Source organism: Lepisosteus platostomus, chromosome 4 (genome assembly GCF_059453375.1).
Source record: "Lepisosteus platostomus isolate fLepPlt1 chromosome 4, fLepPlt1.hap1, whole genome shotgun sequence".
Classification (NCBI taxonomy): domain Eukaryota; kingdom Metazoa; phylum Chordata; class Actinopteri; order Semionotiformes; family Lepisosteidae; genus Lepisosteus; species Lepisosteus platostomus.
In genome coordinates, this window is record NC_142614.1 from 19,710,151 (window position 1) to 19,737,325 (window position 27,175).

Genomic DNA, 27,175 nt, shown 5'->3' on the forward strand with positions numbered 1-27,175 from the left:
TGATAGTATCTGTAAGGCAAATTGTTTCACTGGGTGGAAACACAGTAGACCCGAGGTTGTGATTAGAGAACTCTTTGATACACCAATATACACACTTGACAATTTTAATGTAAAAAAAAACTGCGATAGCTTCAATTTTTTTTAGATCCACTTGCTTTTGAAGGAAAACTGAAGAAGGCAAAGATGACTTACAGGACAACAGGTCAGAAGGAAAATTTGTCACATAGTGGACAATATTAAAAATCATGCTGTAATAAACAAGTAATAATCATGCTGAATAAAAGACTACAAGTTTTTATTGGTGGGGGCTTTACAAAAAGAACGTTCTATATGTACTATGAAACCACACTGAGCTCAATCTGAATCTACTGTGTTTCTGATACACTTTTCATTACTTTGTGATTCTTAAGGGAGTTTTTCAGCACTGGCTGATTAATATCATTATTGCAATCTTATTTCTTTTAATGATTGTAATGCCAAATCCCAGTGTTCTGCATGTACCTACTACGTATTCTGAGAATGCTTCTGCACTGCAGGCCATTAGACTATTCTCATATTTCTTTTTTGTAGTTCTCCAGTTTCTATTACATCCTGATTAAAAAGTCCATTGGTAATATAAATCCCCTTCCCGAGCTGGAGCTGAACAATCCATTACGGATGTTAGCAACTTTATTTAGGCCACATTCCAGCATTTCTTTTATTTCTTATTACGCATAGAGACAGCTGGGAATAGCTCAACAGCCCTAATGTGAATTATGGTCACTTTTACATGACAGGCTAGTTGGCACACAGTGAAATACAGTAATTGAAAGAGTTCTGAGGGATGTGAGCATGATCCTGCACAGTACCATTTGTTAAATACCCTTTTGCAAACCTTAACAACAGGAATGAATTGCTATTAAACCAAAGAATAAACGTCAGGCCAGCCTTAGATTGTGCATTGACCTAAACAAGTCAGGACTTGTGCTGTATGTATTCATGCAGTATTACCACTTTAATGAAACTATTTAAAGTGATGAAAGATGCCATTAAATTTTATTGGATAGCAGTAATTTGGGACTTGTAAGGGATCAAATGATACTTAATTTCTTTAACATATTGTGCAGCATTTCTGCAAAGGCTTTCTTTTTCTCTACCATCAAGGTTTTCGATTTTTTAACACAGAGTTGCCCATCCACCATACTGAACAAAGAGATACTGATTCTAGAGGGGTTGAAAATATTCTGACTTTTCTAGCAGCTTGAGTGAAATAAAAATGACAAATGAATGCACACTAATAAAATAGTCTGATTAAAACCTCTAACAAAAAAGCAAACCATTGCTTATTAATTTCTGTATTTATGTTCATTGTTTTTGTATTGTTTCTTCCTTAGTTCCAAGATGTCCTCAGAAATGTTATTTCTGTCTTTTAGCATGGGTTCAATCGAAACAAAAATCAGTTATTGCCATGTACAAAATCCTTCACTGAATCGCATTCAAGTCTTTGGTTTTCTGTTAGTGTAGAAATGACTTCATTCTCATTAACGAATGGCAAAAGGGAAAATGGTAAGTACTGAGAAAAATAAAATGAACACAAGAATAATCACCTAGTGTATGTTTCCTCCTCCAAACCCAAATGTAGTGAAAAAAGAAGAAAGCTGAAAACAAATTAGTATAATGTCTTATGACATTTAAATGAAGCATAGCTTCTAACAGGGCAGATGTAGTGGGCTGGAAAATAACTCCTTTGCATTCTTATCTTATGTTCCGAGTGGCACTTAACTATGTGAAAAAACGACTTACAGTAGGGACTTTGGAACAAGGAGTTCCTATAAGGTACAGTACACTACATATCTTAGAGTATATAGTATGCAAAATTAAAATATAGGCATTGCTCTATCATGAGCAGGCCATATAATGTATGGTTAATCCTTCATATACAAAAATAAGGAACAAATTCTTATTCACAATTCCTACATGAAGAGATTGTCCCGTTTATACAGCAGAGCACTTACTATAGCAATCTCAACAAAGTGCCCACTGGAGATAGTGTATGACCCACAGCCCTCTCATCCACAGCCCCACTACTCCATACTGCTGCTGAAATTAAAGGGATGCTCACTCATGTTTGGAGAGGCATCTGGAGAATGTGGGCAACATTCCCGTTCCCTCTCGCATGCCAAGCAAGCAGTCAGCCATTTAATATTAATAATTTGAGGTCATACCCTTAAATTGCATTTGGTCACATTTAATTGCACAAATTGTCTTTATTAGAAAGGAGCACAGCTACTGTAGATTGCATTGTAGTGTAATAGTAATTAGATTTTCTTCTCATCATGGATTAATTCATTCCATGTGAGCTCTCGTTTTTGGATGATTGTTATGTATTCACTTTAAACCTCCACTTCTTCTTCAGGGAGTCCATTGTAGCCACATTGCCTTACCTGCCAGATATCATTAATTGGTTAAAGGACATTCTCCAGCCTCATTCAGTACCATGTGCTACAGTATTCATTGAGGAAATAGAGATCCTGCAGGTCTTTTTGCACCACAGAGAACCTCTCATTGACCACACCTACTGTAGTCCTGTTAATGTGTGAGTGACACTCTGTTGATAGCATTCCCCCACAGCAGTGGTTCCTATTATCCCACTGTCACTACAGATTGCTCTGATCCAACTAGCACTCCATCTTTTACTTTAGAATCTACACTGGTTAACATGATATGCCAAACATTTACGTTTCCCTAGATCTTGCAATTTTAACACAGGGTCAGATGATTGCTTTAGATGTAATTTTTTAGCCAGTTTAGATCTTGAAAAAAGTGGTTTTGTACGTTTGTGGGAACAAAAACCTGCACTGGTATTGGACAGCTCTATCTGTATTTTAGAATCACTGGAGAAGGTGCTGTAACAGTAGTGAAAAGAAAAACATTGACGGCGATTGTGTAAGGTACAGACTTTAAAACATCGTAAAGGTGAGTAATTTGCATCAATCTAATGCCTTCATGAATGTATTGCCAACCATCCTTGTGGTGGAGAGTTAAGCTTAATTAAAGCAATTACAAAGTTACAAAGAGCTTTTTTAAAAAAAAATCACTTATATAAAGTGTTGAACTAAAAGAGTGTGTTCTCTTAGGACAACAACATTTGGGCACAGCCAGTGCTTCATTAATCTCTTATTCTACGAAACAGAGGGCAACCATTGCATTTAAGGAGACCTTGTGCAGCGGCCCAACTGTCAGATTGACAAATATTTAAAATACCTATTTATAGTCTAAGTAGACAAAAAAAACCTGATGAATTGTGAAGAGTAGCACAGTAAATTGTATGCTGGGGATCATGTCGCTGATTGATTTGTTAAAGGCTAAAAGCTTTCTGCCTCTTTTCTTCTTCTTCTGTCTTTCTCAAGTAATTTATTTGCCGAGCACATTGTTAATGTATTACAGCAGCGTGGCTTTTAGTTTAATTTTGAATAAACATTTTCAGGCTAAAAAAATTAAGATATAAACCCTTTCACAATTTCCTGTTGATCACAGAAGGACCAGAACACACTGGTGTTACAGCAAGACTGCATACATTTAATTAAACAATCAACATCAGGACTGTAATAATAATTAAAAAATGAAATTTATAAAGTAGTGAACATTTAAAGGAATTGATCCTTGAAATGAATCTGGATTACTAAAAATTAAATTTAAAAACGTTAAACAGGACATATGCAACAGCCTAACAATTGTTTTTGGCAGAAACTGTGCTTTTTAAACCTTAAAAAAGAAAAAAAAAGAGACATCCCTTCAATGATACTTTCTTGAGAAGAAAGAGACTGGCTTCTGTGTCATGCCTGGGTGTCATCCCCAAGAGCTCTTCAGCAGCCGATTGCTAATGCCAATCCTATTTGCTATTTTCGTTATGCATGCTGATCAGCTAATCACAGGCAGCAGGAGGCCTTGGAGAGAGAGCCGTTGAATGTAAGAGCAGCCTTGTTATCACAGAGGTCACTGCCATTCCAGCCACCAGGGCATTTCTCTGCTTGCATAATGTGTCACAGTGCTGACTCAACAGTATCATTCTTTAAAACATTTCAGTAATAGGCAGTTCTTTTTCTTTTGTTTTGCATCATCAATGAGACTGGATTCCTGACATGCATCAACCAAGAATGAACATTTTTATAATAAGTGCATTTTTATAGAGCTCAATCCAAAAGTGCTTCACATACAGTATAAGAGGGGACTCAATTACTACTACATACCTGGATGATGTTCATTAGATATTATGCACCAGCAGGACCACTAAACAACAGATTAGATAGAGAGGTGAGAAATTACCTCACCATTTGAATTAAGGGGCAATTTAGATAGACTTGATTGTGCAATCACCTAGCAAAATTTAGCTACAGTAAGATACTATGGATAACACTGTTACGAACAGCTCCAATGAATCTTTAATGATCAAGTGGTCAGGACATTTGTTGAACATCTCATCTGAAGGACACCACCATACTGGAGCTCTGGTTATTGGAAATTCTTTCCAGAGGGAAGAGTGTCACCTACTGGACCTCAACCACCTGGTTTTCCTAGGAAGTCCCGTATCTTAGTACTGACCAGTACCTGCCTTACTTAGCTTCTGATGTCTGAGATCAGGCTAGAGGGCGGTAACACTTTTTTGCCTGAATGAGCACTTTTCTGTTATTCAGAATGGCTTATAAAACCTGGATCTCTCAGTAGCATGCCCCTTAAAGGGGAACCATGATGAGTGCATTTTAACCCATTATGAAATTACCAAGTACATGGTAATGTGTAGGACTTCCAATTTACAAAGTGAAGTGACAAAGTTTCAATGTATATGTGTGCCATGCTGCTGTCATTGTCAGCGATTCAGAATGAGGCAACAAAACTTCTGGTGACGCAAAAGCAGCCCTATTAACTTGTAAACATGCTTTACACCAAGTGAATTTTAGTACTGCATTAAAAGTAAATATTAACTAAAATACACTCATAATAATTAATCTTGGTAGGAGACTGTATTACATTAATGCGGGTACCTCAAACCTTTTTTTTCTCCACAAGCATTAATAATTATTTTTTTACAAATCATGAACGGAACACTTTATGAAATCTTTTGCAATTCTAAAATATTGTAGCCATGCATTAATAAAATGCACAGATTTGGTTACATACTCTGCACTCAGTTGCCTTTGTTTTCTTTAAGGAGTCCTATAGGACAAACCATAATACTTTTCTTTACAGCTGATGGAATTCATAACATTGATGTAACCATTACTAAACCAAATTCAATCAATCAGAAAGATGACCTAGTGCTTTTTTTCAAAATGGGTCAGTTAAAAACATAACTGTCTTCCAGACCATAGGGATTTATTGCTAATTACCAATCCTACCTTGTTAATACCATGAGACAGAAATCAACTCAATCAATTTTTATAATCACTTAACAGCATGAATGTTATAAGCAATAACATAATTGAAAGCAGGTTTTTCTTTGGTTCAGTGAAAAAAATGCAAACCTGTATTCATTAAACCATGCATTTATATATTGACAGTCATGATTAATTTATTTGTACCTGTATCTGAATTGTACAATAAAATCATTCACACAAACCAATGGCTGTCTGTTTCTTTGCTATGTCAATGAAACATTAATTCTTCTTGGGTTGGATTTCTATTTAATGTACTGACAAACAGGACAACAGCAAAATAAAAAAAACAGTACAGTAAATATGCTGGTTGCATTCACATCACAAATAATCAGAAATATTTTAATGTAATTTTGTAAAATCAGTGAGGCCAACGATATGTAACATATTTGTTTCAAATAATAATAAATTACAGACACCTTGTATTTACTGTATATAGTGCCTTTCATACCAAAGAGACACAAACATCAATGAATAATTTTATTATCAATATGAATCAGAAAAGAAAAATACAAAATGTATGACCTTTTAAGTGTCTTGAATTCTGAAGCGCAATATAAACTAATAACACAGATTTAGCTCCTGAAATCCACACTTCATTATGAAATGGCTTTGGGCAGGGGTATGACCTTTGAACACTGAAAATTTAAAATACAGTAGGGTCCCTATGTGCACATTTAGGGGAGAAGTCTTAAGGTCACTGTATAGACCTCTTAAATACTCAATAGGTTGGGATTAAGCAATGAGTGCTTTACTATATAGCTCATAAAATTAACTACTTGTGACTATCTGTGGAACAAAGTGAAAGCAGCGCATAAAGTCCCCAAAGAATACTAAAGGCTTAAAATGTATTGAAACATGGCTGAAACTTTGCATCTTAGATGCTAGATTGTAAATGAAGCAGATTTTATAATTGTTTTTAGTGATAAGAAAGTAGATTAAATAATTCTTGTTTCTAAAATTAGATTGTAATAAATCTCACAATTTTGATCAAGGATTTATTTGCAAGCAATCACTCTAAAACAAACTGAAAATTTGCCTCCAGAAAAGGACATTTTGCAGAGTGATCACATTTTGTTTACTGAGTCTGAATATTAAGCTATACATAATGATGTTAGATATTTTCACATAGAAATAGTGCTTCTCTTAATAATAATTATTTATACAGTATTTCTTTTTATCTTGAAGGATCCCAAAAGCTTTATTTATAGAAATGGACCAGAGGAATTGAGGCACTTTCTATCCACCTGCATCACTTACAGCAGAATCCTGCTCTAGTATTCCTAGGAGGTTTCAAGGAATTGTAGAGCAGGCTTAGTTTTTCTTCGTTTCTGAAATATAATGAGCTCATGCTACAAGATGGTAATGCTGAAGTCCAATAGTCGATCTACTAGAAGGGATACATTAATGTATTATCGCTTTTACTTCTTCAAATATGCAGTACAAACCGTAGTTTATGAACAACCTTACCAAGCCATACTGTATGTTTACTTCTTTATTTTCTGCCAATAACCCTGAAAAGTACTTCTATAATGATTGATTTCGATGCACTTTTAATGGTGCACTGTGCAAGTGCACACACAAGCAGAATATACAATTTAAAAATACTGAGGACTATGATAATGTGAGTTTACAGTACCAATTTAATTTTAATGTTATCTAAGTGGAAGTAATTCATGGCTGATATTTATGGTGCACAGCCTCCAGATGGTACACTGAATGAAATGTGATTTCCTTAACTAACTGCTGGCATAGTAAGTATTGCAGAATAACACCTGTATGCACATTTTTAAGAAAGAATTACACAACCTAAGAGTCTCTAAATTATTGAAAAGGGTAAATCTAATCAAATACCTTGCTCAGGATACCAGACTTGCATGATATATATTTAAAGTACACACCTAAATACAGTAGTTAGACTTTATGCTCTGTGCTTACCAATGTAATATGTTATTTCCATGTTTCTTCTCTTAAATGCACCAAAATCTTAAGCAGATACATAAATCTCACATAGTTGTTTGCATGTACTGTACATTGCTGTGTGTCTTATTCATCTTAGACAACAAGGTTAAATCCCTTCATCTTCTGAGCCCAAAAGACTCTGTGATAAAGTGATTCTCTCAGTCAGGAATGATAAAATAATAATTAAAATGAACCAAAGAAATAAATCAATATAAAAACGTGATACAGTACTGTATTTTTCTAGAAATATACTGAGAACAATAATTCTAAGTCCAATATTCTAAATCTTTTCTAGTGTTTTCAACAAATATAAACTCTACGATTGTTATTAGCAGTATACTGCTTAGTTTGAGAGAGAAAAGGCTAAGCTCGACATTTAGCAGTCTTCACATTGATCTTCAATATTGTGATCATGTTTTTGAAGAATGTTCAAAACATTATCACAGCAACTCAAGCTTAAGTAAAATATGAAGTGTTGTAGTAACTCATCCATCACCTTTGCCAATCAAATCTAGCCGAATCATTGACAGGTCTTCCTCATTATTAACGTATTTTGTACCTCTCGTGTATAATGCAAAAGTTTTTGTGCTTTGAAAATAATAGTACAAATCCATTACTATTACAGATTAAGTGTTGGCTAAAGGTTCATGACAAGATCGCCACAGAATTATGTCCCTGCATAAAGAAGGAAAAACACTGAGAAACACTGTGAAAACAGCAGAACAATGTAAAATGTCTTAATGAAAAAGTCATGTGCACATTCATTTACTGTACTTTTTTCCATGTCATATTCAAGAATAGGTGCAGTCTTTAACATTGCTGCCTTGCAGTGCAGCTGCCCTGGGTTCAATTCCAGACCTGGGGTACTATCTGCATGGAGATTGTACAATACTGTATGTCCTCCCTTTGTTTGCGTGGGTTTCCTCCAGGTGCTCTTGTTTCCTCCTACAGCCCAAAGACACATAGTGGTAGGTTACAGTAATTGGCTTACTTGAAAATTGGCCCAGGGTGTGAGTGTGTACATGTCTGTGTTTGTGTCTGTGTGTCTGCTCTGCCTCACTCCTGTTCCTTGCAGGGTTAGGCTCCAGCTCCCCTGCGACCCTGAATTGGAAGAAGCGGTTAGAAAATGGATGTACAGTATGGATATCGTACACATAGTAATAGAATAATGATACAACAAAAATCTGGTGAAAAATAAACAAAAGTAAAACCAAAATTGAAGCACTGCATTGTATGTCATCTTAATGATATCTTGTGTCTTCTACATTGTACTGCAATGATCTCAATCAATGGTTTCACAATGGCTCTTTATAAAGTATTTAGAAAAGCTCAATTAAGTCTATAACATTCTGCCATTCAATACCAGGATGAAAACAAATCTGTGGATTTTGAAAGGTTTTCCCAACAGGACTGGCTCTGACCTTGCTCCCATTGTCCTTGTGTCTTGAAGAGCCCACGTAAAAGGGTATAGATTCTTATTTCAAGTTGACATTGGCTATCAATTACCAGGATAAATCAAATGTCATGCACTACGAAGAGCAGTGCTTTCCTTTTACTGACCAGTGAAGCTTTATTCAGGTGAAGACCTGCCTTTTCAGCCACAAAGCTGAAAGGAGTTCATTTTCACAGTTACACTGTAGTGCCCATCAGTGAATACATGTCAATGGTGTTACAAAGAGAAGAATGCATCTCATTTGGCATGATATTTCACAAGCTCAGGTACTTTGTCTTTTTCATTGCCTGCAATAACATACTGCATAAGACAAAGTTCACTGCAGAACAGTGAAAAGTTGAAATAAAACAACACTTCACTAGCATTTAAAAAAGATCTACAGTAAAGCCACACAATGGATTCAACGGATTTCTAAAAAACAAACAGCAAAATAGTAATACCGTTGGTTAAAATGAATCCTTGCATTAAAATATAATTAAGGGGATTGCCATGGTCAATACTCTCTTATTTAATTTCATGTCTTTATTCTTAACAATAAAGTAACAGTTCCTGTGCTTTGGGTCATTCTCTTTTGATAGCTCAATGCCATTTTCAAATGGTTATTATTTCGGCTACCTTTGAAATTGCTGTTGCTATGGTTATAACTGCCATCCAGTGGCTTATAGCAGAACTGGTTTCATGCTGAAATGTCTGTTATACATTTCTGTTACATGTCTGTTATATGTCCAATTTCCTGGCAACTTATAGTGAGCTTTTGTTACACTACTGCACATATCATATAATTGAGTCTATTTATTTAAACAATGAGCCTATATAGAGGAATATGAGAGTCTTCAAAAACAATGCCTCTGTATCAAGGCAATTATTTTTTGTTTACTGAATTTTTCTCTGTTCAAATTCACAAAGAGTGAACTGAGATTTTAGCCTAAGAGTGGCATTTTTTTCATTTCTAGGACATTTATTTCAATAACCACTAGGGGGCGACTGTGGAACAAAGATGATAATGTTTTTCATGTAAAGTAAAATTTAATCTGCGTGCAGTCCTATATAAAATTTTTGTAAACTAAAATACTGCGAAAATATGAGTCTATATGAGAAAACTGGATAAGAAGAAGAAGAATGTATTACTGCCCTTTACTAAAATATGTTTTGTCAAATGCCCTCCAATGTTTTAGATGTTTATAAAATTAAATTATTATATTACTATACTAAAATTACTATTTTATATTATAAAAATTGTAGAATTATTTTACTTTCCAGATGAGGGCACTACTATCCCTATAGATTTACAACAGAATATTGTATATGTACTCTACAAATAAATATAAGCATATACTGTATGTATATTAACAGTGTCTTGTGGTGTAATACTGTTTATACTTAAATTGCCAATTTAATGTGGTTACAGATCGTAATTAAAGGACACTTTGTTATAAAAAAATTAAGATGATTCAGGTGCGTGCTACACATTGGTGGTGGTCCCTATTACCTGTAAGTGGCTTTAAGTGGAGTGTCCAGAAAAGCTCTATATACAGTAAATGCAAGGATATTATGTACATATATTATAAATACTACTCAAAACTCACATTGTGAAGCTGTATTATCTGTTTGTATTTTTTACATATTCAAAACAACTTTTACATGAAATTCTCCTCTTGCTTTTAATCTGTCATCGGTTAGAATAATATTGTGCGTTTGCGATTGATTTAATTCTACTATGGACAGTGTAACCAATTGTAATTCCTTGGGAACAAACAGTACAATAGCTGTTCCTATCATGTGTGATTAGAGATATGTTTCATATGGCTATGTTTGGAAGCATGAGCTAAATGAATTCTGAAAGATTGCACAGCCCTAGGCAAGAGAGGTGTACTGTGTACACAGAGATCATTAACATTCACTGTTCCCTCAAGCTGTGTTTTGTGACCTATACACCATGTCAGACAGTTTTCTCTCTGGGATCTAATACTTCTCAGGTGGAATCATAGGAAATATTAAACCATATATCTAAAGTTTCCTACTGTAATCTCTTTCACACTCACACACAAAATACACAACTGATTATTCACTACAAAGAAACCCCACATTGTGTAGCCCCTTCTTGGACAGTACACACCATATCAGTATGAAATGTTTAAGAGTCTTTGAACTAGTATTATTGATCGACTGTAAATGAAATGTATGCAGTAAAGTTTTTGCAATCCTGTTCTGCTAGATTGTTTAGTAAATTAATACATATGTATAGAAATTACACATTTTGTCATTAATAGTATGTTATGGCAATATTAAATTACTTTAAAAAAGAAAATTTAATTTCTAATCATGAATTGAGGCCATATTCTGATTTTATTGCCTCCTCAATCCTTTGCTTGCTTAAGGCCTCAGAAATCTGCTAATTGCTATTAAATTGAGTAAACAATTAGTTAAATTAAGTGACTTAGAACTCAGGGTGAAACAAAAGCAGAATCAAGATTTTTGGCACCAACAAGCTAAAGTTAAATGTTCTTTTAATGCCTTAACATGCAGGTACTGTACATGTTTCTGCCACCACCAATCAACACAATAGAATGTCCCTTTTCTCAGCTGTTCCTTATGTTCTGAGAAACCCATTTTAAATTCCATATAAAGTTCATCTTAAGATGTTGCTGCAGTACTGTAGCTCCTTTAATAAGAAAAATAGAAAACAATGATGTAACACTTTTAATATTTACAGATCACTGTGCTAAATCTGAACCCCCTCTTGCACAGAATTATTTTTGCTGCAAAGATTAAATGTAACAGGCACTTTCTAATGATGTGCGTGCTTAAAGGCTAAAATGAAAAAGAGAAAACACAAAGTCTGCATGGCTAAATCTATCTTTGAAGCATGCCAAATGAAGTGCAGTGACTGGAAGGAATACACCATCTGCCACCATTTGGCACAGCTTGGCAAACAGAGTACAGAGTGACTTATTGTCAGAAACTTAAGCAATGGAACCTGGCATTGAGCCAGGTATCTATGTATTGCCAGGGACATGGAGTCAGATTTGGAGGAATGTGTGTCCGAAATGTTTCAGAAGTCCTTTTCATCAGGACAAAACTGTGTGTATCATGATGTCAATTAGAAACATCTTGCTTGAATTACAGTACCTTGAGTGATCAGCTGCATACACACATACAAAAGAATAAAGACAAAATATAAACCTTTTCCCAAAACCTCAAGCAAAAGATGCAGCAGACACAATCGTACAAGTTTCTGGAGCTTTGCTTTGTGTATTATATACAGCAGGTTACATTATATCATTCGCTTTTCCTGTTAGGTCATTCCTGCCTTGTCTGTTTGTCTGAATGTGGTATGGCAGGAAATGATTGCTTGTGTATGGTTTCCACAATGCCTTATGTATGAATGTGAGAAAAGGTACAGTATTACCTGCATAGGCTACAGTACAGTAGCAACACAACAGACTGCTGTTCATTACTTATTTGCGTCTTTGTATCCAGATTCAATTACAATTACTTCTAGAATGTCGTTTTTGATGCATCTTTGTCAGGGAAGAATATCATAAAAAACTGAAATGTTTGGCTGTAAGAATGAAAAACATAGATTTAATGTAAAAAATATTTGAAAAACTCATTACCTGAAATAACAGACAAATTTAAATTGCGTTAGCTGCTATTTCAATGACTGCCTAGATAAAACTGAACCCGTGCTGCAAAATGTTAGTATATAATTTGTTGACTTTCCCAATTTATTCAGGCAGAAGGTAAATTACACTGCTGGGGAGCTTGCTCTCCAAGGCCTTCAGAAAAGGTTTTGCAGAAAAGGTAAATGCCAACACAATTAGCACTCAGTAAAATTTTAAACGTGGTGCATCTTTGAAGCAGTCTCCATGCTGACACAAAACACTGAGGGCAGGAGTGTTATTGTTTGAAACACTATTTCTGAGATGCTGAAGGCCAGTCTGAATGCTGGCGACAGTGTTAAATGTGTCATAATCACACCCAGGTCAATTTGAAGACATTTTTCAATGAGGAAACCTTTCAATTCACTACAAATGGAATGTTCCTCTAATAATCAACCATATGAAAATGTATCAAATTATTAGATTGATTCTGACCACTTTTCCTGGATGTAAGAATATCGCAGATAGAACTACAGATTTCACTCTACATGTGGCCATATGAGGCTGCCAGCAGACAGTGCAGGACTCGCTAAAGTTCTTGTAGAATTTAGAGCTCACCAGTTGTATATAATTTACTGATTACTAAGTATGTAAACATATTGGAATGTCTGAATTTTCACATGGGTTTTTCTGTATGAAAAGGTGTGTCTTGAAAGGAAACCAGAGAGAGTAGACCTACTGGGAGGAATAATAATTATAAAATGGATAGGGAATTGAGTGAACTGATTTGGGGAACTATCAATTCGTTATTTTAGGAAAGTCTTTTGCTTTTTGAATCTGAAGTACATCCTTTTTGGAGTCTCATGTACAGCATGAAGGTTTCTGAGCTGTGCTTCATACTTTACATATGTAGAATGTATTCAGCCTTGCTCGCTAATATATTATAAGACTACTGTATTTTAAGAGAAAAACAAAAGGGGCCATTCTTATGGAGAAATCTTGGCAGTGCTTATTTTTTCTACAAATGTCATTATGTTCACATTCCACCAGGCTTTTCCCTTACAGCGGTGGCTTCATTTTTTAAATGACTTTGCATTACAACAGCTGAAGGGATGAAAAAATGTTAATGTGACTTTTTTTGGAAAACAAATTGTTCTGTGCTAAAAGCAGTGCTGTTGATAAGCTACCATTACTCACCGAAGTTGTTAATCTAATGTTTCTTTTGGAGACCTTTAAAGTCCGGAAAAGATGAAGGTTACCGGTTTTTTCCTTCCTTTGGACAAATTGCCTATGTAATTTGTTCATTATGAACAAGAGAGAGAAAATAAGTATTAAAGTCATACCTTTTTGTTATTAATATCTAAACGTGAAAATTGTAAAGGTTAATTGAAAGATGGGTTATTTTTGAGCTTCTAATATATATTTATCACATTGCACACATGATTTGACTTTAATTTGAAATACAATCTTCTAACTTAAAGCAATGTTTGTGAGGATAATGTCCTTTATGTTAAATATCACAGCCTACACAGCCTCACAGAGGTTATCAGGAGTAAAGTATAAATAGGAAATTCTAAACCTTCAGAATTTACAGTAAAATATAAATGGCATTGAAAGTTTTTTTTTTACTAATGACATTTTTCTGTTCTCAAAGTGTCTTTACTATGATTTAGAACAGATTGGATTATGTCTCATTAAATGTCAAAGAGCCAGCACAAAATCCATCCATTTATTATCAGAAAACTGCTTATTCCTGATGAAGGCAGCAGCAATCTACAGTCCATCCAATAAGTTCATAACACGGATCTTCAACTTGGACAAGACCCAATCCATCACACAAAGACAACAAAGAAACAGATTAACCTAGCTGATATGTTTTTGGAATGTGGGAGGATACCAGAGTACTGGGCAGCAAAATACTTTAGTTTTGACGTCATTTTGAAAAGAATAAATGAAAATTAAAAACAAAAAACAAGCTGCAATTATAATGACAAAAATAGCAACAACCAGCTTTCATAGCAACGGTTATGAGACCGACCCATACTGTAGTATTTAATACTTTAAAACTTATGGTAATATTTTTAAAATTAGATCTGTTTAATTGTGGTCCTGTAAAGAATTATTATATATTGTATTTTTACATGAATGAGGACTAAAAGGTGTGAGCCACTGGGCACTTTTCGGGTTGAAACGAAAGAAGAGAGGGGGTCATGTGGTCCGGGCTATGATATGGGCATCAATTTGAATCATCAAGTAGAAAGGGCATGTTTGATGGTACAGAAACCTCTTTTGGTTCGAGGTCACAGAACAAAACAAAACTTTGTTAAATATGGAGAGTGAAGATGTGCCCACTGAAATGGTAAAGTATTAAAAACATTAATCAACAGTGTTTTGTGGTTTTCACGATATGTATACAAAATCCACTATATGGGCTCATATTTCTGGAACAGCATTTACTTACTGTACCTCAAACCATCGGTGACAATAGGCTTCAGGTCTCACATAAGATCTAAAAGTTCTTTCAGCATACACAGGTTGTCTTTTCAAGCATACCTGTACTTAAAGTATGTCCCATGTGTGCTCACAGTTATTTGTCAACTGTTTTTTGCAGTTATCTTTGTCCATTTAATATGAATGTTTTGCAGATAATCAAGAATAAAATTCTACTTCAGGATGCTGTTATAGTCTGTAACAATCAAAGAACCAATGTGACTCCTGTTTTTTTGTCCTGATTTTCTTTATTTAACTTACCTTTTCTAAAGTTTAGAGGTGGAAATTACACTGTAATAAAAACTCATTTCTTTCATCCTCATAATTTTTTAATAAAGTAATGTCCGTTTTTTACATGAATAAAACCCTTTAGTTTATTATGAAGGCCCAAGTGAGTGCTTTCTCTTTCACTAGTGGTATGTTGTCTCCTAGAAAGTACAGATTAGACCACGATGCATGGTTTTGTAGTATAAATCCGTGAGAACATCTTCAATTGCCCATGCAAACATTGCATTATACAGTACATAATATTGCTGAAAAGCTTACATCTAATATCACAGATGCTCTCATTCTGCTGTATGACTCAAATAAACCACAATAACCTTCAGTAACCTTCTATCAGCCCAAACTTTTCTGTTCCCTGAGAAACAGATGAAAACATTCCAAAAAATTAATTAAAACTGAATCATTTCAAACTAGGAAGCAGGTAACCTTGGTACTACCAATTTATGGCAACAGTATTGTTTTATAATTCTTCCTTTCAAATAACACATTGTGTTCTTATTAATTAAAAAAAATTGACAGACATTCAAGATATTCTTGTAAAGGTCTACAAAATAAAATGTCTTTAAAAAACTAAACCCTGAGCCCGATGCATTTATCTTTAAAAATTAATTTCAGTAGGTATCAATAGCATATTTAATGTGAATGAGCTACATGGAATGATCTGATTCATTTATACTTGTCAATTTTATATTGGAACAGGTTTAGGTGCCGTGGAGCCAAGTCTTCTTTAGTGATAAATCAAGGTTTGTGTAGACCACCCGATGGATGTCATGAGTGTGCCTAGATGAGTACAATCCTACACTAAGTGCTGTGAACATCAGATCGTTTGATGGGGAGGTGCAGGTGTGATGGTGTGAGCAGGACCCAATATACATAGTGATTGATGGCGACCTCACTGCACAGTGCCACATTGCTCAGTTTCTGAGATCTTCTGGAGTGTTTCTTGTGCACTCATCCAGATGTGACAATATAGCTTGGGAAGCAATGGTTTTCTTCCAAGATAAAAAGCTTACAGTAATGCTGTGGATGCTTTGCTTGTCAAGTTTGCTAGGATTCACATGGTATTTATGACTTAGAGAAACTTGTTTGTCCAGGTCAGGCTCTATGATAGGAATGGAACAGCATTTGCAGCCTGGTGCATAGCAAACGTTTCATATGTACAGCTTGTATTGCTTCCAATATTGGCCACATACATTATATAGTTTTTGACTTTCACAACAGAACCCCACATCAACCCTGCTGATGACAGATGTTAATCAGCATAATGATATTTACTGAACCTACTGTATGTCATGTTCAATGAATTGTCAGTGCACCTGCTACAATAAAATGATAAGACCTAATAAAATACCTGCATCATGTTATGAGAGATGCTGTATGGTTTCTGGAGCTCACTACATTTCATGTAATTATAAGGGTATGTAGAAAAAATGGATACAGTATATTACTTTTCCTAGAGTAATTTCCCTGTCTATATTGACAATGTAAACAACTGTGCCCGATTTAATTTTCTTATTTTCAAATGGGAACAGCAATGCTAATGCATACTGTAGCTACCAGAGCGTGTTTCAGCACTCTTTGTGTCTCTGTACTGTATATGCAGGACAAAGCATATCTTGCTTTGTAATGTACAAAGTGGATGTACAAAGAAAGGCACACTCTTGCAATTGTGGATTCAAGACATAAGGAGGGAGACTTTAATCATTAACTGGCATCACAGCATCTCACAGTAGTGATGTACCCTACTTGATCTTGTATTCGTTTTCTTCTATTTTTCTCTGCTGTGTGGTTAGCCTGAACCCCCCAATAAGTGAGGCACATTGCACCTTCAAGCTTTCATGCCTCTGCCATCCAGATATATAACTTCACTTTGCTGAAAGAGAGATAATTAGTATTCCCCACCTCACCATAATTAAGCTATAACTAAAGGTGACAATAATATGCTACAACATCGGGCACAAAAGAATGAGCCCATTAAACTTCAATTAATCTTGGTTTGTCAGCTACCACAGCAGAACTTCAGTCCAAGGAGTTTCGAAACGTGATGTGCTTCCAAATTCCAGTCATTGGCACCTCTTCTGCAGAAAGTAGTTACAGTATGTGTTTTACAAAGGAAGCAGAAGAAATAACATACAGTACATTCCTTCTCCATTAGACATTATTCTACACCTTTGGAGTCTATTATTTGCAGTATATGGCACTATAGTAAAAACCTCTTGCATTGACTTAATATCAAGTGTCTGCATCTACGCTTTTTAGACAAGTACAGCATTTAGTGACTGCAGTTTGTAATTTCACTTACACATATAGGCTCAAAATGAGAAATAGTTTTTCACTAAAGTAAATGCAACTACTCTTGACTTCTGATTTTTTGGATAAATAATGCTTCTGAATAATGTGTTTTCATTAGCCGGTTTGGCAAATTTTCTTTATATGTTTTGTGGGATTTTTGTGGCATACTTTTTGAGGGATTTGCAAATTGTAATATTTTGTCCAATGCAATGTTTTCAAAGACGTATTACTTATTTTTCTTTTCAAACATACAAACACATTTGAGCTTTCTAGTCACAGTGTATTCCATATTGATTTTGAATGGAAAAAATTAAATATTGTACTCTCAACCAACAAAGGAAGAACTGAAATACCTACTGTATTTAACTCATGCTGTAACTCATTATATGTAGCATATACAGGCTAATCATACTAAATACTAAGTCCTTGGTGGCTCATGATCTTGCACTGATAATTACATATGGCTGCAGGATAAAACATCTCTTGCATGCAATATTTTCATTCTTAGTTATTAAACATTTTCTCTTCCTGGAGTCTTTGGGTACTTAGCTTAAACACAATTAAGTCACTCAGAATGTAATGTTAAATCACCATTTTATGAGCGTGAACATGTTTTCTACTATTATAACATCTTTTACGTTTACTGGTATTAGTAGAGCCCGAGTCAGAAGAAACAAAGCTTATTTGGTGTTATACTGTATATTATATATTGTATATCATAGGGATATATTGGGACTTCTCTGGGATGCAATCACTATGAATCATGGGATATTAACTCTTGCTGTTTAACACTGCTATACCCATCCATCTTTGCATTCGCCAGCCTGCTGTAATTATAGGTGCTATTTGAAAGATGAGTCTTGAACAATAAGAGTAGATTAATAATGATTTTGTAAAAATGTGTTTTTATTCAGAGTTCCAAACTAGATATAAGTCTGTACAAATATATCAATATATGTATATAAGTATTTTCACATTAGTGTGCTCCTTGCATATCTGAATTCATATGAAGACTCTTTGGCAAAACTGAACAATAATAGAAGAAAGCTATTAAGGACAAAGGAATCAAATATATGCTGAATTTTGGTACCTGTGAGACAAACCCCATTTCTAGAATAACCAAATTAACAAAACCATTTTGGTTTTAACTTTTTAGAATCTTTCGGTATCTATTTTCCAAAAGCTGAAGTCAAAACCAAACAGGTTGATAGGATATGCACAGCTCTTTTATGAGCCCAATTACCCAATAACAAACACTTCGCTAAGTAAAGACACTTGTAAGTGAGTTGTTTTAACATGTAAGGTCCTAAATATTAAAGTGTTTGAACAATATCATAGTTTGTTTAAAAGGATAAAAAATGAATTGACTTTATTATCTATTATCAAACTACTAAGGTGTATACTGTAAGTACAGTATAAGACAAGTTTTCTTTCATGTGAAATTAATACTAGGGTTCACTTTGAAATTTCCACACTTTTTCATAGTATTTTCATCTCTGACATTTTGTTGAAAAACCTAAAGAAAACATGTGTTCTTACTGTGCCAGAAAATCATGTATCAGTAACCCCATGACATAATACAGGATTGAATCATATAGTGTTCACAAGAAGGGGTACTCTACTCAGCCAAAAACCTGTCATCAAGTTTAAAGAGTCATCTCTACCCCACCCCAACACACAAAAACAAACATAACATCACATTTTTACAAGTAGCAGACTAAATCCTGTTGTTGAACACAGAGGTGTTATCAACAATAGGAACAGTGTGGAGTGTGCAACTTACCAGGTTTTGGTAGTAACTCTAAGTGGTTTAATTATATCTCATAGAGCAGCTGTCTGCAACTTGGACACTGTTTCAGGTTTGACAAAAAGTGCAGGACATTGAAGCTGAGTGCTCAGACCTCACAAACACATAGAGAAAACAGAAAGAAGACTAACACCTTAGTGGAGAGTAGGGGGGTGCGCTTACTTAAATTAACTTTGTATTCCAAACAGACAGAGTGACAATCAGATTTCCACAGGAGGCAACAAAAGATATACTTGAAATCAAAAGCTTGAAAGTTATGAATATATAGTACCTGGAGTGACTGAAAAGTCACAAAAATAAAGATAAAAAATACAATAGAACTGCTTATTAATTCAGAGGTACACAACTGAGGAAACACAAGCAAGGAATGTGGATCCTGAGTTCCAAGTTGAATGGTATGACCTGTGGTAATAGGCGATGCAACTGAGGTCAGAGGATGCCCTTTGAAGTTGTAAATTAAATGCATGGCTTGGAATAGAATACTAGACCGCCTGGAAAATGATAAATCTTTAATTATTTGATCTGACGTTCATACCATGGTCTGCAACATGAACTACCCTTCCTTATGCTAAAAGCAGTGACTCATATCATTTCTAGAACAAACCTCTGGCAGTGCATTCTGCACTGGCGCCTCAGGGGCAGAAAGGGGATAATAGTCCCCTCTTCAGCTGGCTGAAGCAACACAGCTTAAAATTGCTTGGACAGTATAATGCGGCTGTTGAAGTATCTGGAAATAGTTAATGATCTTTATAGTTAAAAAAAAACTGAATGAGAAAAAAAAATCTTGGCACATCTGATTAGCTTCTTCACACATTAGCTGCATCGATTCAATTTTGGTCATGGATACTATAGCTGGATAGCTGAACTGAGTTCCACAGATGTCTTTCAGTTTTGAAAGCATGTCTTAAGAATAGAATTCAGAGCATTACTCATCCTCGGAAAATGTCTTCTCTTTTCATTGTGCTTACTCGACTTCAAGGCAGCATGGGTTACTTCTGTTTAATGAATGAATTCATGATGCTCTTTTTTTCACCAAGAGTGAGGGGTCTTTTATCAAAGAAGTCACCAAACCCAAATGAAGACAAGAAAAAAAACTAAACTGAACAGGCTTGGAGACAAACGCTATGACACTAATCATACTTTTATTCCTTTTGTTAGTATTGCAATATCGATTCCTTTTAAAATTTGATTTAGGTTATATGTATCTACAGAGAAATTCTAATACTAACTCTACTATTATTATCATCATCATCCATGGATCTTTATTATTGCAATAATTTACATTATACTTTGATTGATTGACTGACAGTCAGCCATCTACTGTATGCTGAATGTCACAGTGAGGCAAAAGCATTGATCTTTCTCAATTATCCTGGCCACCTGCAAACAGTACAAACTCTGAAACCAATGCAACCTTTTCTCTTGTAAAGGAAGCTTGATTACAAAGAAACAAACAAACGAAACCCATCTACTGTACATCCATGAAGTTCCTTTCCCAGGACTAGCATAGCTAGCATCAGTGTGTTCCATTGCATTCCTCCCTTCTCCACACTACGTAATGTGTTTGCAGCCACTGTGTTGAATGACCCAAGACATCTGTGACATCTGTGTGGTGCCATGTGTGAAGTGTTTTCCTACTGCAGCTGCAAAACCCTACTGTATGCCACAGACATCAGTGCAGGTCCCAGCTACCTAGAGAAGAGGAAATAAAAGAGATCTATTTCTTTAATAGTATGATCACCTGAAATGGCATGTGTCTGCCCAGGAGCACCAATATCCATCAATCTGAAAGACACCTGTCCTCATGAATGTCCCAGCAGACTATCCATGATGCACAGAGCACCAGACTACCTTGGCCTGGATGCGATGCAAGTCAACGGAGGCCCACAGAGATACAACTTGCAATTGCTTAGTAAACTTAGCTAGCACATTTTTGGACTATGTTAGAAACCCTGAGCTCCTGGGAAAATCAACATAAACACACAGAACTCCCCATAGAAAGCATCCTGGATTCACCACCACACCAGAGCACTTCCTTAGAGTAAATATACATAATCTAAGAGTCACTTACCACTGTTCTTTAAATTACTTCTGAAGAATAACAGGCTGGGTATCCACACACACAGAATTTAAATTAAAGACTAAAAGTATTATAAATTCACAATGCTGTGATTTTGGAAGGATATGCTCCAGTTTTAGATGTTCTTTAGGAGATGATCCTCAACCGAGGCACAGTTGCCAAATCTCCACAATTTTACCCTAGATTTAGGGGGTAGTTGAGGCCAAGAAATGTGTTGGGGGGTGTTAGCAATTCTGGGGGGCCCTGAAGATGGAGGGGTAATTATCTACACGAAAAGGCTTCTATTTCAAATCTTTGGAACCACAGTCCATCAGGTTTAATGCAGCAGGTCTTTTTTAAAATTAATTTGACAAGGGCCATATAGTGTCAGTGATGGTCAGAATAAGAACTACACAATACTAAAAAACAGCTGGAAGAATATGTTTCTTGCCTTCTCTGAGGTGGCATTAATCGGTAGCATTAAATAAGTGCCAATGTGCTTCTCCTAAGATGTATTTTAATGACATTCAAAAGGCATTAAAAACACAAATGCTATTGGTTCAGGACTCCTCCCGTTTTTAAGGCTTCAGAATAAGTTATTTTAAAACATGTCATGCTCCATTTTATTAGTGATGTTACTGAATCACTAATAAAATGACACATTGCAATACAACATCGGTATTGTTTTTATTATTGTTGCTTTTTTAAGTAAAAAGCAACAATAATACAAGTATTATTCAAATACCTCAGAAGTATTCCAAGTCATTCTTGGAATACTGCTCCATAAAATAGTTTCCTACCTGGAATGACCTCAAAGAGAAATTTCCCAGGCTCATCTCCATTGTTTGCATGTTCAATGACTCTATTTCCTGGTAAGAAAATCGCCCCCTGCAGGAAATTGTAGAAAAAAAATTGTAAGTAAACAGTTAGATGCAAAAACTGAAAAATACTTACTAAATCATAAAAATGTTGCAGAGCTGTTTCATTAGATAAAGATATGTGTTTAATGCATGCTTACTGAAAACTCACTCTTTACAGAATTTGAAATAATGTTCCGTTATATTTTTAATGAATTTACAAATCATCAATGGGTATTTCTTCATCTTTAAATAAAGATAAGAAGACCTGTTTCAGAAATTGTCTGTGTTTGAATTGTCTGCTAAAAGTTCAATTTATCCTTAGCTACACCCTTACATACAGTAGGAAGCTGTTCGGTTGTTGCCTTGGAAAATGACAAGACATCAATACAGTAAAATAAAAGTTATTATTTAGAATAACAAAGTCAGCCTATTACTGAAAAGATTCTTTCTCATCCATACTAAAAAATGGATCGATCATTTGAATGTATTTTACTCCCATTTCCCTCCCATTTAAATAGTCATGCAGTACCATCAGCAGGGTTTGATTTCTCTACAACCTTGTCAGCTACAATATAAATAGAATAATCTGTGTGGCTGGTCAGTATCTTAGAGCTCATCTCATCTGCTTCAGTTTCCCATCTCATACAGTATGTTTTGTTTCCTTTTACTGATATTTACTATTTACTATTTTATTTGAAAATGTTTTCACTTAGGAAAAAAAAAACAATTTAATTAGAGCTGCAGCACCAGTAATACATTGCTCCCAATGGTATCATGATGGTAACAGCATGACATTTTGTAATTTATGTGGATTTTTGGCGAAAGCCTTTTTAATTTTCAACATGTCCCTTTGTTCTGTTAACCTGTAAACATGGTCAAAAATGTTTCACATTACAGACTAAATGTTCCACGAGATCTGGGCTTAAAGCTGGTTAAAAACACATCAATTTCCCTTCGGGATCAATAAAGTATTATCTATCTATCTATCTATCTATAAAGTCTTATCTAAATGATAAAAACACTTAAGTGTAAAAATGAAATATAAAATGAAATAAAACCTACTCTTTATGAATATGAATGAGGTCTTGCAGCTAGTCTCTGAAATCCACTTTTGTAGTTTTCATGCATGGCGGACCAGTTCTAGACCCATTATATTATTATAATATACTATTAGTTATTGAATAGTAAGCCATTAGAAGTTAGAGGTAGAAGGAAAAGATTTCTGTGGCTCTACAGAGCCAGGACAGAGTACCTCCTAGTTTTAACCTGAACAGCAAGACTGTAGTCCAATCCATGATATGCAAAAAAATGCATGCTCTGAATTTTTTTTCCATCTCATTTATTAAAAAAATGCATCTGGAAACGTCTGGTTAATGACATTTCCCTGCTTAATCATTTCGGAAGAGTATTTCTTACAAAAACAGTATAGTAACCAAAGGCAACTATTCACGTAAGGCAATTTCCATCTTGAATCTGCCTCCCTGGAGCCAGAAGGGCATTTTTGTTTTCTTTCAGGGCCCTGGATCCATTAATAGATTGTGTGATATTGGATAACAAAAGATAGCCCTTTTTGGCGTCAGTTCCATTGGTTCCAAGATCCATAATTGATTCTCTCTTTTGTTTCATGATATTCCTCATATTATCAATTTAGACAGTATGCGAGACAGAGTCTCCAAGATGTGGAAGAGCAGACATTGTGGAATGTCAGGAAATACTGTATTTCCCCTGTCAGTTGAAATTGTGTGCTGTTTTCTTTTGTTAGTGAAACAAGCTACTGTACAGTTAAAAAAAAACTTTGAAAGGATCTAAGTCTTCTATAAATCCAAGTTTCTTATACAACAACACACAGAAAAGTGTGGTGAAAGCTCTTATTAGACTAGGATGACTAATAGAATAAGCACTGGTGTTCCACATACAAGTAGATGCACTAGCAGGTCCTGTCTTTTACCAACACAGTAAAGTACTTTGCTCAAGAATACAAAAAGAATGCTCTATCAGGGACTTCCAGAATTTAAGTTTAAAGCCCTAGCCACTACAACAAAATGTAGCCCTTTTTGGAAATGTTTGGTACTGCATTAAATATTGGAGAATGCTTGCTCACAGATTCCTCCCTTTTCAGCTTTTCCAATCTAGTAAGTTAATAACCCAAATGTTTGATGGTTTTTGATGAGTAAATAGGGATTCTGTAAAATCCCAATTCTCCAGCTGCAGTGTAACCCAGGCAAGAAAACTTAGGATTTTAGACAGGTAGTCTTATAGAAATATATGAGTCTCCAAGCAAAGACAAAGACATGGAGAATTAAAACTGTGTCTATACATAGAGAAAAACACCTTACTTCAAGAGTAATAAGCATTGGATTAAAAGATGTCCTAAGCAAATATACATGTACAGTACTTACAGGAACATACAAACAGATATTTCCATCTTTTCTCATGTACTTTACATATTCCTAATCATATCTCTTGGCAATTTCTGTTTAAATATACATAAATGCAGACCTAATATTGCAAAACAAATAGCTGGTACCATCAAAAGAGGGTAGATAAGGCGGCAGGACCTCTAGCACCTTTAATGTAAGAAAATGCAACACATACAAATTAAATGACAACACAGTCTTAATGATATAACCAGTGCCGAAAAATTGTTTTACACTAAAGGAAGATGATGCTTTAAGGGACAATAAGATTAATACACTGTAGATTAGTTCAATTTTTTTTCAGCTAAGCAGCTAAAGATCTTCTTTTGGATATACAATTTAATCTTAGAACATCCTTTGTGAAGTGTTAAGTAGTTGATTTTTAAAAAGACAAATATGCTAAGTTCTGCACTTTTGATACAATTGCTATCAAAAGTAAATCAACATGAAAACACCATCTGTTCTTCTTTAAAGAGATTCCTTTTCCATTTATTTTCAAGCTTTCAAGCCGTGCTGCAAAAGGAGCGAAAAGCTCAGTAATGTTTATTGGACAGAGAAGCTACATCCTGCTGTAAAAGAGCTTTAATGAAGCATGAGTTCTTTAACACTTAAGAACCGGAAAAGGTACCTGTTTTTTTCATACCACATATGGTATGAACCATATAAAACAATATTTTGTCAAGCTTGCATGTTCTTTAAAGTAAAAAAAACAATAACACTTGACGTAGACTGTGGTTTTTGTTACAGATCATACTTATGGTTGACAATTTCAGGCTGTGATATAATCTCTCACACTTATTTCCGTCTGGTAATTTTTGGTAATAACCAGGAAATTAACAAAGTACAAAACATAATAAAATTCTTTCATTCTTATTTTCATAATTTATATGATCTTTGAAAATTAGCTTTTTTCTGTATTTCTGGCAGTTATCCATGTCCTTCTTATTATTATTGCTATACCTTAATTGCACTACACCATGCATTAGTTTTACTGGCACAGCCTTTTCTATTGCACAGTGTCTAACACATAGGTTCTAACCAAAAACAAGCCATTTTTACCACTTGCATACAGTATTTGCAGGTTTATTCTATTAAAACACTCAAGGCAACATAGGGACTAAGTCCACTTGTAGACCCACGGCTTTGTTTTGCCTGCTGTCTGGAGTCAGGAGTTCAGATCTCTGTGTGAAACTTCAACTGCTTGACCCTAGCTGCTTCAGTGTGCGTTTTACTCATCTCATTATGTTCTTAAGGCAACTGCAACTGTCACTTTAGGCAATCACACAAGGGGGCCTAAAGTTTACTGAATGCTATAGGCAACTGTGGTGTAGAAGAAAGGTGTTCTGCGACTACTGTATACAACACACGAAGTTGGATATCGTTTTGTAAGTATGTTGTCAGTTAAAGCTGATTCTCATGCATTTCTGATGTAAATACAAAATTACTCAGAATATTTAAGAAAATGCTATGAAGTGTAAAAGTACATAAAAATGACTAGAACTACTTTTTCTATAAATAGTATTGAAGGATACCTCACAATGGTCATGAACTATAACTAAAAAGGGCTCACTGAGACATAAAACCGTCATCTTGTGAGCAACGTTCCCTACTGCTTACTTGTGGGCAGCTTAAAAATAATACAGCAGTTGATTTGTTTTTTTTTAGCATTGTATATACTGTACAATTCTGAAAAGCAGTGTGGAATGCCATCTACAGAGTCCTGCCATAATTAATTAAGCAGCGCCCATGCCAAAAAATATTAGTATCAGCCTTCCTCTTGAGCCTCTGTGTCAGGTTTTCCTGATGTGCAAGAACAATATACAGTACAGTATATACAAGTGTTTGGGCCTGTTCTGTTTTGTTGTACTTGCATACTTGTTAAGGTTTCTCATTTAAATGGTCTGTATTATGTATGCTGGTTGTTAATTATCGACATGCTCTGCTGTGCAAGAGGGCTTTGACAATGCATTGTTGTTTCTTTAATGCAGAAACACTATTTTATGGTGATATTCTGCTATAATTTTAGCAATACTGTTTGAAGATAATCAGGGTGAACAAGATAAGTTCATCCTCATTAATCTGTGTTTTGAATCACAAAAAGTAGCCACAGGTTTATAGATATGCAGGAAGGAACAAGTAATGTTAATGATGAGAAGCAGCTGAGTCAGTCAGGTTTCAATGATAATTATGGTGCATTAGTTACAACAGCATATGGTATTGTCTGCTTGTGTTTACCTTGAGTTTTTGTGATCAGGGTTATGAAGATTCTCATGAATGTGAATTAAATAGTTTCTCTAAATACAGTTTTAAAAAAAACATTAAAAATTAATCAATAAAACATTTTGATTTGCTGTTATCTAGACACCTTCAGAGGAGCAAGAGTCTGAGACTCAAGACATAGTTCAGCACAATGCATATCACTAGTGTTATTCACAGGCAAGATTATCATCATTAAATAAAGCCAGAAAGTCGCACACATTTGAACATTTTTACCTAAAAGTAATATAAGACCAGTTTGACATAGTGAACTAAGTAAA

The 27,175-nt window shown here is 35.0% G+C and overlaps 1 protein-coding gene across 3 annotated transcripts in view; it reads right to left on the reverse strand.

The window, feature by feature from the left end:
- arhgap24 (Rho GTPase activating protein 24) overlaps positions 1-27,175 on the reverse strand; it is a 136,331-nt gene that overhangs the window by 62,558 nt on the left and 46,598 nt on the right. For all 3 annotated transcript variants that reach the window (XM_088628884.1, XM_088628883.1, XM_088628885.1), the window contains one exon: positions 22,162-22,249. In XM_088628884.1, coding sequence (XP_088485010.1) covers positions 22,162-22,249 — 88 coding nt within the window. The remainder of the gene's footprint in view (positions 1-22,161; positions 22,250-27,175) is intronic.